Source organism: Colobus angolensis, unplaced genomic scaffold, assembly GCF_000951035.1.
Source record: "Colobus angolensis palliatus isolate OR3802 unplaced genomic scaffold, Cang.pa_1.0 Scaffold226, whole genome shotgun sequence".
NCBI lineage: Eukaryota > Metazoa > Chordata > Mammalia > Primates > Cercopithecidae > Colobus > Colobus angolensis.
The window spans coordinates 358195-372839 of NW_012115444.1; the positions used below are offsets into that span (position 1 = coordinate 358195).

Sequence of the window (14645 nt, forward strand, 5' to 3'; positions counted from 1 at the left end):
CCCTTTTTTTTTTTTTTTTTGCTTAGGATTGCTTGTCTAGTCAGGATATTTCTTGGCTTCATATGAATTTTACAATAGTTATTTTTCTAGTTCTGTGAAAAAGGATGTTGGTTGCTTGATAGGAATAGCATTGAATGTGTAGATTGCTTTGGGCAGTATGGCCATTTTAATGATACTGATTCTTTCAGTTGATGAAGTTGAAATGTTTTTTTCCATTTGTTTGTCTCATCTATGATTACTTTCAGCAATATTTTGTAGTTCTCCTTCTAGAGATCTTTAACTGCCTTGGTTAGATTTATTCCTAGGTGTTTGTTTTATTTATTTATTTATTTATTTATTTGCAGCTATTGTAAGTGGAATTGAGTTCTTGATTTGGTTCTCAGCTTGAATGTTATTGGTGTATAGAAATGCTATTGATTTTTATACCATGATTTGGCATCCTAAAAAATTACTGAGTCATGTCTCAGTTAAAGGAGCCTTTTAGTAAAGTATTTTGTGTTTTCTGGGTATAAAATCATATCAACAGCAAAGAGATATAGGTTGACTTTTATTTGTCTAGTTGGATACCTTTTATTTATTTATTTTGCCTGATTGTTGTGGCTAGGACTTTCAGTACTGTGTGGAATAAGAGGGGTGAGAATGGGCATCATTATAACAGTTTTCAAGGGGATTGGTTTCAACTTTTGCCCATTCAAGTATAATGTTGGCTATGGTTTCTCTTAGATGGTTCTTATTATTTTGAGATATGTTCCTTTGATGCATAGTTTCTTGAGGGTTTTTATCATGAAGGGATTTTGTATTTTATCAAAAGCTTTTTCCACATCTGCTGAAATAGTCATATAATTTTTGTTATTAATTCTGTTTATGTGGTGAATCACATTTATTGATTTGTGTATATTAAACCATTCTTACATTACAAGAATTAAGCCTACTTGATCATAGTGAATTAACTTTTTGATGTGCCACTAAATTCAGTTTGCTAATATTTCGCTGAGGATTTCTCCATCTATGTTTATCAGAGATATTGGTATCAGAGATTTTTTTCATCGTATCTTTACTAGGTTTTCCTATCAGGATAATGCTGGCTTTGTTAAATGCGTTAAGGAGGAGTCTCTCCTTCTCCATTTTTTGGAATACTTTCAGTAGGATTGGTACCAGATCTTCTATGTATGTTTGGTAGAATTTGGCTGGGGCTCTTTTGGTTGTTGTTGGTGGTGGGTGTCTTATTACTGATTTAATTTAGGAACTCGATATTGGTCTGTTCAGGGTTCAATTTCTTTCTGATTCATTCTTGGAGGATTGTGTGTTTCAGAAATTTATCTTCTCCTCTAGATTTTCTAGTTTGTATGCACAGGTGTGTTCCCAATAGTTTCTGAGGCTCTTTTGTATTTCTGTGGTGTTGGTTGCAATGTCACTTTAGTTATAACTTCTGACTGTGCTTATTTGGATCCTTTCTCCTTTTTTCTGTGTTAATCTAGCTAGCAGTCTACCGATCCTATTCATTCTTTCAAAAAAAAAAAAAACTTTAGTCTTCACTGATTCTTCCTGTGAGTTTTTAGGTCTCAGATTCATTCAGTTCCATCTAATTTTAATTTTTTGGGTTGGTTTGTTCTTGCTTTTGGGTTGGTTGGTTCTTGTTTTTCTAGCTCCTCTGGGCATGATGTTAAATCATTAATTTGAGATCTTTCTAACTTTTTAAGGTAGGAGTTTACTGCCCTAAACTTTCCTCTTAACAGTACTTTTGCTGCATCCTAGAGATTTTTATATGTTGTGTCTCTTATTTCTATTTATTTCAAAGAATTTTTTGATTACTGCCTTAATTTCATTGTTTACCCAAAAATAAATTTATTAGTACATTTTCGCATTACTGTGAAGATACTGAGACTACCTAATTTATATATAAAAAAGAGGTTTAATTGACTAACATTTCACATATCTAACACTGTCAGTGAGGAGTTGAAGTTTCTCAACATTATTGTGTGGCTGTCTAAGCCTTTTTGTAGATCTAGAAGTACTTGTTTTATGAATTCAGATGCTTCAGTGTTGGGTACATACATATTTAGGATAGTTAAGTATTTTTGTTGAATTTAACTCTTTATCATTATGTAATGCCCTTCTTTGTCCTTTTTTACTGTTGTTGGTTTAAAGTCTTTTTTATCTAATATATTATTATATATTATATTTTAATATATTTTAAAATACACGTATTTTATCTAATATAATATGTTATATATTATATTTTAAATATATTTTAACATACATATATTTTATCTAATATAATAGCCACTCTTTTTTTTTGTAGTTTAATTTGCAAGATAGATATTTCTTCAACCCTTTACTTTGAGCCTATAGATGTCATTATGTGTGAGATGGGTATCTTGAAGACAGCAGATGGATGGATGTTTTTATTTTATCCAACTTGCCACTCTGTGCCTTTTAAGTGGAGTGTTTAGGCTATTCACATTCAAGGATAATATTAATATGCAAGATTTTGATCCTATCATGAAGTTGTTAGCTGGTTGCTTTGTATTTTCTATGGTTTGGTTGCTGTGTAGGTCTGTGGGCTCTGTACTTAAGTGTGTTTTTGTGGTAGCAGGTGTCAGCTATTTTTTTCCCCATGTTTAGAATTCCCTTAAGAGTCTCTGATAAGACTAGCCTAATGGTAATGAATTTTTTTAGTGCTTGTTTGTCTGGAAAATATTTTTGTTTCTCTTTCAGTGATAAAGCTTAGCCTGATGGGATATGAAATTTTTGTTGGAATTTCTTTTCTTCAAGAATTCTGAAAATGGGCCCTCAGTCTGTCCCAGTTTATAAATAAGGTTTATGCAGAGAAGTCTGCTTTTAGCCTTTTGGAATTCCCTTTGTGTGTGTTCTGACCTTTTTCTCTAGCTACCTTTGTGATGTTTTTCTTTAGCATTGACCTTGAATAGTCTGGTGATTATGTGCCTTGGTAATGTTGCTTTTTGTATAGTATCTCACAAGTGTTCTCTGAATTTCTTGTATCTAGATGTCTACCTCTCCAGCAAAATTCAGAACATTTTCTTGATTTATCACTTCAAGTATTTTTTCTAGGTTGTTATCTTTTTCTCAGTCGCAGGAATGTCACTAATTTTTAGGTTTGGTCACTTTACATAATCCCATATTTCTCAAAGACTTTGTTCTTTTTTAAAAAATTACTTTTTCTTTATTTTTTTCTGACGGGGTCAATTCAAAAGACTGATCTTCAAGATCTGACATTGTTTCTTCTACTTAGTCCAGTTTATTGGTGAAGCTTCCAGTTGTATTTTGAAATTAAGTTAGTTTTTAAATTCCAGAATCTCTGATTGATATTTTAAAGATGTTTATCTCTTCCTTCATTTTCTGGATTGCTTTAAAATGTTTCTTTGTTTTAATTTTCAACGTCGTCTTGGATCTTATTGAACTTCCTTGCAATCTACACTTCAGATTCTTTATCTGTCCTTTCCAAGTTTCCACTTCGCTGGAGACTATAGCTGGAGAGCTAGTATGGTATGTTGATGGTATTACTACATTTTGAATTTTCATGGTGCTAGAATTCTTACACTGGTTCTTTCTCATCTTGAGGCATTGACACTACAAAATTTTGTAATTATATTTGTGCAGATATAATTTTTCTTTTCTTTCCCTATAATATTATTGATTTTTTTTTTCTTTCCCTTTCCCTTTCCCACCTATTTTTCCCTAGGGGATGTGACTTTAGAGAATGCTGGGTAAGGTCTTTTGGCTTAACTTGTGTACTCTACACCTTTCTGTCAGCAGGTTTTATATTGGGCCATGCAGTTCCATCTACAAGCCTGTAGATGGTGTATATGGCCAATACTGCTGAGTGTATACTTCATCCTTGTTTACTAGCAGAAGCTCTCTCTTGCCTCAGGCAATGGGCTTATTCTTATAGTGCAAAGTGCTCTGAGCTCCCTCCTCAGCCCCAGAGGTGTTGGGAGCAATATGGGCAGGTCCAGACTGGCAGGTTTGCCTTCAGATTCCCCTAAGGGCAGTCATGAGCACCAGTGCTGAAGGATAATCCAGTGAGTGGGTACCAAGCACCCAGAAGTATGCCTAGGCATGGAGCTGGGAAGCCTTCTTGTCCTCAAGTTCTCTACACACAGATATGGGGTGGTCTAAACTCCTAATCCAGGGAACTGGGTGCTCCAGATGCTGGGAGATCTGCCTAGGCATGAAGCAGAAAGGCTCCTCTGCATACCTGGATCCCTGCAGAGAAAGTGTGGGGTGGTTCAGGCTGTCAATCTGGGCAAACATGTACTTTGAATACCTGGAAATCTGCCTAAGCATGGAGTGGAGAGGGCCTGCTGCACCCTGATCTATGCACAGAAAGGTTGGGGAAGCTTAGCCTGCTGATTCAGGCAAGCTGGTGCTCTGAATGCCTGGAGATTTGCCTGGGTATGGTGCAAAGAGAGTCCTGATGCAGCATGATCTATGCCTAGGAAGGGTGGACAGCTGAGGCTGTCCCAGCAGGTTTTATTATTGTATTTTTTATTTTTATTTATTTATTTTTTGACACAAGGTCTCACTCTTTTGCCCCGGCTGAAGTGCAGTGTCACAATCATGGCTCACTGCAGCATTATCCTTTCAGGCTCAGGCAGTCCTGCCACCTCAGCCTCCTGAATAGCTGGGATCACACCTGGCTAATTTATTTTTATTTTTCATAGAGATGGTGCATCCCTATGTTCCCCAGGCTGACCTCAAATTCCTAAGCTCAAGGGATTTTCCTGTTTCAACTTCCCAAATTGCTGGGATTATAGGCATGAGTCACTGCATCTGGCATTTAGCATGTTTTAAATACACACAATTTTTAATAGAATTTGATTGCAATATTTACAGGTTGTTTTTTTAACTTCCAAAAACATTTACTGCATCCTTTGAAACTCTATTTTCTTGAAACTGGGTAATGCTACGTTATATTGATAGGCATTCTTATTTAGTCTTTCCATTATTTGGAGAATTTAGGTTATTTCCAAATTTTGCTATTATCCATAGTGCTACAATGAAGATCTTTGGAAATAAATCACTGTCCACATTTCCTTGTTCTTATAAAAATTTACTAAAAGTGGAATTAAGTTAGAAGGGATTTTTATAAATCTATTATAATTGCATAGGAGAAAGAACACAAAGATTAAATCTTAACCAAAGCTATTTACCATGTTATGATAAAGCTCAAAGCTGTCCTCCAGGAAGTTCCTTCCAAAAGATAAAATGATGCAGGAGGCTGGTTTTCATAAGGAAATTTAATATTCTAAATCATGTGCCCTGTCTGCTTCTTGGCTTCAGTTAGATTCACACCTGTTATCTAAGGTGGAAATGATTTCCTTTGTCTGTAACAGTTAAGAACATTGAATGCTGGAAGTAATAAAACATATTATGTTGCTGCATGTTTTTATGTCCTTTTGAGTAGCAAAGGACAAACAATGCAGAACCATGCATCTCAAGGAGCATTGTAATAGTAATTCTAGGAGTATTCTAATAGTAATTCTAGGTGAAAGAAATAATTACATTTTAAATATTTCTTTAGATTTACCTAAAAATATAATCTGAAGGCTTCTAACCTTTATCATAAATTAAAGGCAGCTATTTTATTTACCTTTTCATGTCTAAAAAGTATTTTAACATTTCTTTTGGCTAAGCTGAAATAACTAAGGTTGCAAAATGAATAAACTATTGTAATGGTAGAAGCATATCAGAATCTACTTGGACTTGAGCTGAGAAATGTTCCGCTATGAAAATAAAATTGCTGCCTTATAAGGTACCTGTCATGTGAATACTGTTTTTACTCACTTTGATCTACCTATTATTTATTCTGCTATATCCATTTTTTATCTTTGATGCATATTTAGTGCCCAGATCCATCTTGCAAACAGGACTTGTTGGCCTACCTGGAACAGATTAAGTTCTACTCCCACCAACTGAAAATCTGCAGTCAGGTTAAAGCTGAGATCCAGAACCTGGGAGGAGAGCTCATCATGTCAGCTGTGAGTACTGCCTAGCACGTGCATGATCACAGGTGGAAGATGCTTGAAACAGAGCAACTACACCCTTGCTTACATGACCAAATCTTTTAGGTAAAATTAGTTTAGAAAAACTATTAAAACTACATGTATTTAAACTAGCAGGAAATCTTGGCAGATTTCTTTAAAAAAGGTTTAAAATGTTGTTTTTATTTACTTCAGAGATTAAAGAGTAAATCACATTTTATAAGCCATTTGGATGAGAAATGCATGTTAATTTAAAGCATGACTTCAGAATGTGTACAGATGGAACTCCGAAATGAATCCTGTAATTTTTCTAAAATAAATGCATGTGGAATTGCAAGTTAATAAAATGATTGCTTCACTGCTATTAATTGATATTCATTTCCCCCTATTTCTTTTTATAACATAAATGTTCGTGTCTTGAGAGTTTTCATTTCCATATATATTTTCAGAACTGGAGTATGATAGAACTTATTAGAGTTGGAGGAAATTTCATAAATTCTTTGGTGGGCCTAAGTTTTAAGCTGCTGTAAATTACCATGGTAGAACTAATGTATAACTTTTCTACTCATCTTTTAATAGCAGTAGATCATTTCTCTGGAGAAGAAATGGTAATAAAATAATATTTGATATCTATATTGGATTCAGTTATCAGTAACTTTGAAAAGGACATAGACCAAGATTATAAATTTAAGTTTAAATGGAACATTATAAATATTCTGGGAATTTGTATTTCTGAGACAAATTTTTTTTAATTACACTAGTATATTTATATATGTGTAATATATAGGGCCTCTATATCCTGGCATTGGACATTCCCTCAATGAGTTAATGTTCTGAAAGAGGACGTAATTACGAAAACACAAGTAAAGGATCACCATCAAAAGTAGAGGGCAGAGGCTGGTCACGGTGGTTCATGCCTATAATCCCAGCACTTTGGGAGACTGAGGCATCTGGATCACTTGAGATCAGGAGTTTGAGACCAGCCTGGCCAACATGGTGAAACCCTGTCTCTACTAAAAATAGAAAAATTAGTTGGGTGTGGTGGCGCATGCCTGTAATCCCAGCTACTCAGTAGTCTGAGGCATGAGAATTACTTGAACCCAGGAGGTGGAAGTTGCAGTGAGCCGAGATCACGCCACTGCTCTCCAGCCTGGGCGACAGTGCAAGATTCCATCTCAAAAAAAAAAAAAAAAAAAAACTAAAGGGGAGGAAACAAATAGTGACTCTCTATCTCTTGCCTGTATTTTATGTTAATCTTCACAATAACATGCCAGATGGATCGCTTATTTATTTGTTCTGTTTTCTTTAATATATAAAGAAGTAAATAAACTTAAGAAGGGTTATATAGCTTCCCCAATGTCATACTAGTAAATGTCAGAGCTGAGTTTACCTTCAAAGGTCTATGTTTTCTCTGTTCAGAGAGACAACACTGAATCTGTGATGAAACTGAAAAACACAAGTCGAAAGTGAATAATTTGGAAATGATAAGATGGTATTGCATTCTAGCATTTTATTCCAGTGGTGGTTAGAGGGAGAAAAATAGTGTCTTTGATATTCAAATTTTATCAAAAATCCCACATAAACACAGTCAGTGTATTACTGGTGCCCTGTCCCTTTTCAAAGAAAAATGCATTTTACTTAGTCACAAGCCATGCAAACAGGAACATGCATGTGTATCGACACATATGCATACATGTATGTATATATACATTTATGTAGATACACACAGCATATATGTGTGTATAGAAGCATATGTATTAATATGTATATATATTTTTAACTTCTGTATATTCCTTTTGGCTTATTAAACATCCAGTCTTCATTTTCTCATTTAACATCATACTACGTTAAACATGTAAAAAAGTATATTCATTTGGAGGATAAACTCTTCCATTTACTTTTGTCATTTTCACACACTAATCATGCTTTATAAGGTCTAAATTTCATATAAATTTTATTTTTCAAATATACACTTTCATATTGTCTGAAGCTAAGCTTTCAAAAAATATTTGGTGGAAGTTCAGCCTCTGCAGAGCTGTTAAAATTTATTGGCGTTAATTATCCTTCCAAAATACAATTTCCTTTCTATATATAAACTGAGTTTGTATTCTTTCCTGTTTGGTATGATGATTCAAATTCATGAACTTTACATATATTGCAGATAGATTAGGCAGGAGCTATTTAGAATCCATGATTTACAATTTAAAAGCTGAGTCATTATATAAAATGAGGAATAGCACTGCAAATCCAAAACTATTTGTCATCATCTCACTCAGTATTCCCCATTAGAAAAAAATAAATCTAAGAAAAGAAAGCATTCCCCCTTTTGCATATCTTACTGCCATCTGTTTGCAGGTAGATCCTAGAAAGCTTTCTAAATACATTTCATTTATGTGTGCCAAAGCACACTTACTTTAATCTCTCAGTGACCCTGAGTTCCTGTCTTGTTCCTATTCTTTCAATTCAGAAGAAGATCTCATCTATCATTTTTCTATAAGATCTCTTGAAAAATGGCAAGCGTGATTCCAAAGCAGAGAGACACTAAAAATTACAGAAATGTGGTATTCAAAACTACAGACCATTCAAAGTTTACTAAATAAAGCTGGCATCCCAAGATTAGGTTCACAAAACATTGCTTTACCTAATATAGTGGGTTAAAAATAAGTAGGTATGAATGGAATGCATTTCTAAAGTCAATGGGCAGTATGTTCTGTTCTGGGTCTGAGGTGTGAAGGTTTAGGATAAAGAAGATTAATTAATAAAATAAAATAACCTGAAAGATATTGTCATAATACACCATTTAATTAAAATTATTCCCCAATCATTCTTACATCTATATTGCAAGCACTCATCTTGAAGTTGCATGTTTTAGCTGTATAGAGACAAAGTATATGTAGTTCATTCAAATCCATTACTGTGAATTGAGCCCCTCTCTGTGCAAGGCATAGCAGTACATCCGAGGGATGTAAAGATGATTATATGGTAATGTCCTTAAGATACCGAAATGCATAAAAAAATAAGAAACCTAAAATGTACCTGAATATACAAAAAAGACTCCAGAACACTGTAATAAACAATGCAATATTGGTATGTACAAATGTGCGTGTATAGCATGTGAGGAAATAATTTATTTGACGTGCAGAGCAGGTAAGAGAAAGCTTCGTAAGTGGCTCAAACCTGCTTCGGGCCTTGATTAATAAGTAGAAAACAAATGTGTACTTACAGGAGGAGGAGAGGGAAAGGATTTGAGATAAAGGGGACAACTGAAATAACATAGAGATAGGGAAGACATGGCATGTTACAGACATAGCAGGCAGTCTGACGTGACTGAAAACAACTTTACTTGGTACTCTTGGTGTGTGTGTTGTGGAATAAGGGTGGGTGAGCGAGTAGAGCAAAAGCTTGTAAAGGAAACTGGGAATGTTTTGAAAGGATCATTTATCATTTAATTTTACCCTGTAGGCAATTGAGAGTAATTAACAATTTCTTAGTTTGAGATGGGCATTAATAAATCTATGTATTTCAAAGCTAACATTTTTTAGACAGGGCAGTGATAGATTAGAAAGATAAAGGACTAGAAGATTGAGGCCTATTTAGGAATGACTTTTAAAAATTAGTCTAAGATGTTTATTGCAGCACTATTCACAATAGCAAAGACTTGGAACCAACCCAAATGTCCATCAATGATAGACTGGATTAAGAAAATGTGACACATATACACCATGGAATACTACACAGCCATGTAAAAGGATGACTTCATGTTTTTTGCTGGGACATGGATGAAGCTGGACACCATCATTCTCAGCAAACTAACACAGGAACAGAAAACCGAACACCACATGTTCTCACTCATAAGTGGGAACTGAACAACGAGAACACATGGACACAGGGAGGGGAACATCACACACCGGGGCCTGTCAGTGGGTGGGGGGCTAGGGGAGGGATAATATTATGAGGAATACCTAATGTAGGTGATGGGTTGATGGGTGCAGCAAACCACCAGGGCATGTGTATACCTATGTAACACAACCGCACGTTCTACACATGTAACCCAGAACTTAAAGAATAATAATAATTTTAAAAAAATTAGTCTAAGAGAGAAACAGTGAGAACTTACTTAAGACAATATTGATGAGAATGGAAAGGAGTGTGTCTATACAAGGAACAATTCTGAGGAAAATATGTTTAGAGTCAATTATCCATTGGGTGTTAAGGGTGAAAAAGAAGAAAGAGTTAAGAATTTCCTAAAGGTTTGGAGGTTAAATAGTTTACTTAGTCAACAATGGCATCGTTAACTAAACAGTATATATAGAAGGAAGACCATGTTATGGTGAGTACAGAAACTCATTCAGGTTTTGCTTGTTGAATTTAAGTGACTAAGGAGCATCTAAGGAGAAGGTTTAGGAGAAGTTGGGTCTTTGGTTCTGGAACTTAGGAAAGAGGTATGAAAGAGAAGTATATGGGGCCATCCAGTGAAAATATTTTGGATGCCATTTTTTAAAAAAATAGCTGAGAGAGTAATCCAGAAACGACTTTTTTTCACAAGTGATTCCAGTGTACCTTTATAAGATTCTGAGACTTGACTGTGGCAGTTAAAACAAATTGGGAGTTTACTGCCTCCATAAAGTGAGCCTGCGAATGGGCAGTCTAGAACTGTTATGACAGCTTCACAAAGTCACCAGGGAATCAGGCACTTTTGTCTTTCAATTTCACTTTTCTTGGCTTCTGGCTGTCGTTATTATCAAGGTCAAAAATATGGCTTATGCAGCTCTAACAATGACTTGTATATTCCAGGCAGTAGGAATAAAGAGAAAATGAAGCAAACATTCCTTACACTTTTAAAGGAACCTTCCAGAAGGTCCATTTCAAATACTATTTTTTTTTTTTTACAAACTGTTGGCTGGAGCATAGTCATACTGTTATATTTAACTGCAAGGTATGCTACAAAATATAGATTTTGTATATTTGTTTGTGTTTTAATCCTGCACATTCCTTTCCCCAGTGTAATCAGAGTTCTGTTTCTATGAAAAAGAGAATGAATGTTGGGTGGCAGCTAGCAGTTTTTATCATATTCCCTGTATGATCACTAAAATCACAGCAGTACACATATCATAATCATCTTTTTGCACATATTCCCATCTAGACTATAAAGTCCTTGAATGTTTTTACATGATTGACAGTGCAGTGACCAATGACTACAAAGGATGCAACCTGCAAAATTATGCAGGTTGGCTTAGCCTTAAAAGTACACATTGGGTTCTGCATTTAGAAGGTGTTTTTATATCTTTGTTAAAGCAGTATCAGTAATATGGTGAAGGCAAAAATTATATCAGGATCAGCTGAGTACTGAGTATGCAATGACAGAAAAAATATGGTGGCACAGACTCAATTTTCCAAGAGTTTGAAGTTGAAAGGAATAAAAGAGAGATAAAGAAAGAGAGAGAGACTTGAGGGTCAGAGCAGACAGAATCACCAAAAGCATTTTTGTTTGTTAACATTTTTATTTATATACTGCTTAAAGTGACAGTAATTGAGAAATGTTTAGGTAAAGAACAAAAAGCGGCCAGAAGAGAATGAACCTGTGAAAAATTAAGACTACAACTGATGGAATAAAGTCAAGCAATGAGAGAATGTAAGATTAGAGCAGGTAGAAAGATTAGATTTGAGAAAAGAAAAGAAAAAAGAGCTCTTCTTCTCAGCCAAGATGAAGTTGAATTAAAATATAATCACATTTATTAAATAAAGAAAATGTGGTACATATACACCATGGCATACTATGCAGCCATATAAAATAATTTAATTGTGTCCTTCACATCCACATGAATGCAGCTGGAGGCCATTATCCTAAGCAAATTAATGCTAAAACAGAAAATCAAATACCGCATGTTCTCACTTACAAGTGGAAGCTAAACATTGATTACACAGGGACACAAAGATGGGAACAATAGATACTAGAGTCTCTAAAGGTAGGAGGGGGAGAGGGGTAAGAGTTGAAAAAATTCCTATTGCGCACTATGTTCACTATTTGAGTGATGAAATTAATAGAAGCCCAAACCTCAGCATCATGCTATATACCCTTGTAACAAAACTGCACATGTATCCCCTGAATCTTAAAAATAAAAAAATAATTGATTTAGCTGAACTTAAAAAAAAGATATAATCACATTTATAGAAATAAATGAAAGGTTGAAGAATTTCTTGCTAATAAATCCCATGTTTGGTAAAATGGAAAGAGTAGTTTTCTGTTAAAATTAAGATTTGAGCACTCTATTCAAGTTCCATTTTAGCAATAGAACAAAATGAGGATGTTCACATCTCAATCACTTTCCTCTAATGTTGCTTAGAAGAGAAAATAACCTAAGTTCACAGCAATTTTTTGAGATCATGAACAGAGATAGCATATACTAGACATTTTTTACCAGACTCAAGATACAAGACATTGTCTGGATCATGGAACCTGACCCAGCTTCAGTTCACATGGAAATTAAGCCAATTTGGCCTTCCAACTGCTATCCTTTCTCAAATAAAGAGGGGAGTTGCCAGGTACAGTGGCTCAGGACTGTAATCCCAGCACTTTGAGACTGAGGCAGGTGGATTGCTTGAGCACATGAGTTCAAGACCAGCCATGGGCAACATGACAAATCTCGTTACTACAAAAAATACAAAAATTAGCCAGGTGTGGTGGTGTATGCCTGTAGTCCCAGCTACTTGGGAAGCTGAGGTGAGAGGATGACCTGAACCCAGGAGGTGGATGTTGCAGTGGGCTGAGATCATGCCACTGCATTCCACCCTTGGTGATAGAGTCAGACCTTGTCTCAAAACACTGAAAAAGGGAGGAGGTTCCAAGATGGCCAAATAGGAAGAGCTCCAGTCCATAGCTCCCAGGATGACTGACTCAGAAGATGGGTGATTTCTGCATTTCCAACTGAGGTACCGGGTTCACCTCCCTGGGGCTTGTCGGACAGTGGGTGCAGCCCACAGAGTGTCAGTCGAAGCAGGGAGGGACATAGCCTTACCTGGGAAGCACAAGGGGTCAGGGAATTCCCTTTCCTAGCCACGGGAAGGCATGACAGACGGTACCTGGAAAATTGGGACACTCCCACCCTAATATTGCGCTTTTCCAACAGTCTTATCAAATGGCACACCAGGAGAGTATATCCCGTGCCTGGCTTGGAGGGTCCCATACCCACAGAGCCTCACTCACTGCTAGCATAGCAGTCTGAGATTGAACTGCAAGGAGGCAGTGGGGCTGCAGGAGGGGTATCCTCCATTGCTGAGGCTTGCGTAGGTAAACAAAGCTGCCAGGAAGCTCAAACTGGGTGGAGTCCACCCCAGCTCAAGGAGGCCTGCCTGCCTCTGTAGACTCCACCTCTGGGGGCAGGGCATAACTGAACAAAAGGCAGCACAAACTTCTACAGACTTAAACGTCCCTGTCTGACAGCTTTGAAGAGAGTAGTAGTTCTCCCAGCATGGAGTTTGAGATCTGAGAATAGACAGACTGCCTCCTTAAGTGGGTCCCCGACCCCTGAGTAGCCTAACTGGGAGACACCTCCCAGTAGGGGCCAACTGACACCTCATACAGCCAGGTGCCCCTCTGAGATGAGTCTTCCAGAGGAATGATCAGGCAGTAACATTTGCTGTTCTGCAATATTTGCTGTTCTGCAGCCTCCTCTGGTGATACCCAAGCAAACAGGGTCTGGAGTGGACCTGCAGCAAACTCCAACAGACCTGCAGCTGAGGGTCCTGACTGTGTGAGAAGGAAAACTAACAAACAAAAAGGACATCCACACCAAAACCCCATCTGTAGGTCACCATCATCAAAGACCAAAGGTAGATAAAACCAAAAAGATGGGAAGAAACCAGAGCAGAAAAGCTGAAAATTCTAAAAATCAGAGCACTTCTTCTCCTCCAAAGGAACGCAGCTCCTTGCCAGCAATGGAACAAAGCTGGACAGAGAATGACTTTGATGAGTTGAGAGAAGACTTCAGATGATCAGTAATAACAAACTTCTCCGAGCTACAGGAGGATGTTCGAACCCATTGCAAAGAAGCTCAAAACCCTGAAAAAAATATTAGACGAATGGCTACCTAGAATAAACAGCATCAAGAAGACCTTAAATGACCTGATGGAGCTGAAAACCATGGCATGAAAACTACATAGCGCGTACACAAGCTTCAGTAACAGATTCGATCAAGTGGAAGAAAGGGTATCAGTGATTGAAGATCTAATGATTGAAATGAAGTAAGAAGAGAAGTTTAGAGAAAAAAAAAGTAAAAAGAAGTGAACAAAGCCTCCAAGAAATATAGGACTATGTGAAAAGACCAAATCTACATCTAATTGGTGTACCTGAAAGTGACGGGGAGAATAGAACCAACTTGGAAAACACTCTTCAGGATATTTTCAGGGAGAACTTACCAACCTAGCAAGGCAGGCCAACATTCAAAATCAGGAAATACAGAGAACGCCACAAAGATACTCCTTGAGAAGAGCAACTCCAAGGCACATAATTGTCGGATTCACCAAAGTTGAAATGAAGGAAAAAATGTTAAGGGCAGCCAGAGAGAAAGGTCAGGTTACCCACAAAGGGAAGCCCATCAGACTAACAGTGGATCTCTCTGCAGAAACTCTACAAGCCAGAAG

General features: G+C 36.6%; 1 protein-coding gene across 1 annotated transcript in view; it reads left to right on the forward strand.

Moving 5' to 3' along the window:
* LOC105513266 (catenin alpha-3) overlaps positions 1 to 14645 on the forward strand; it is a gene marked incomplete at its 5' end in the record, with an annotated part of 370337 nt that overhangs the window by 315530 nt on the left and 40162 nt on the right. Inside the window, one exon of the mRNA XM_011944117.1 lies at positions 5868 to 6002. Within this exon, the coding sequence (XP_011799507.1) occupies positions 5868 to 6002 (135 nt within the window). The remainder of the gene's footprint in view (positions 1 to 5867; positions 6003 to 14645) is intronic.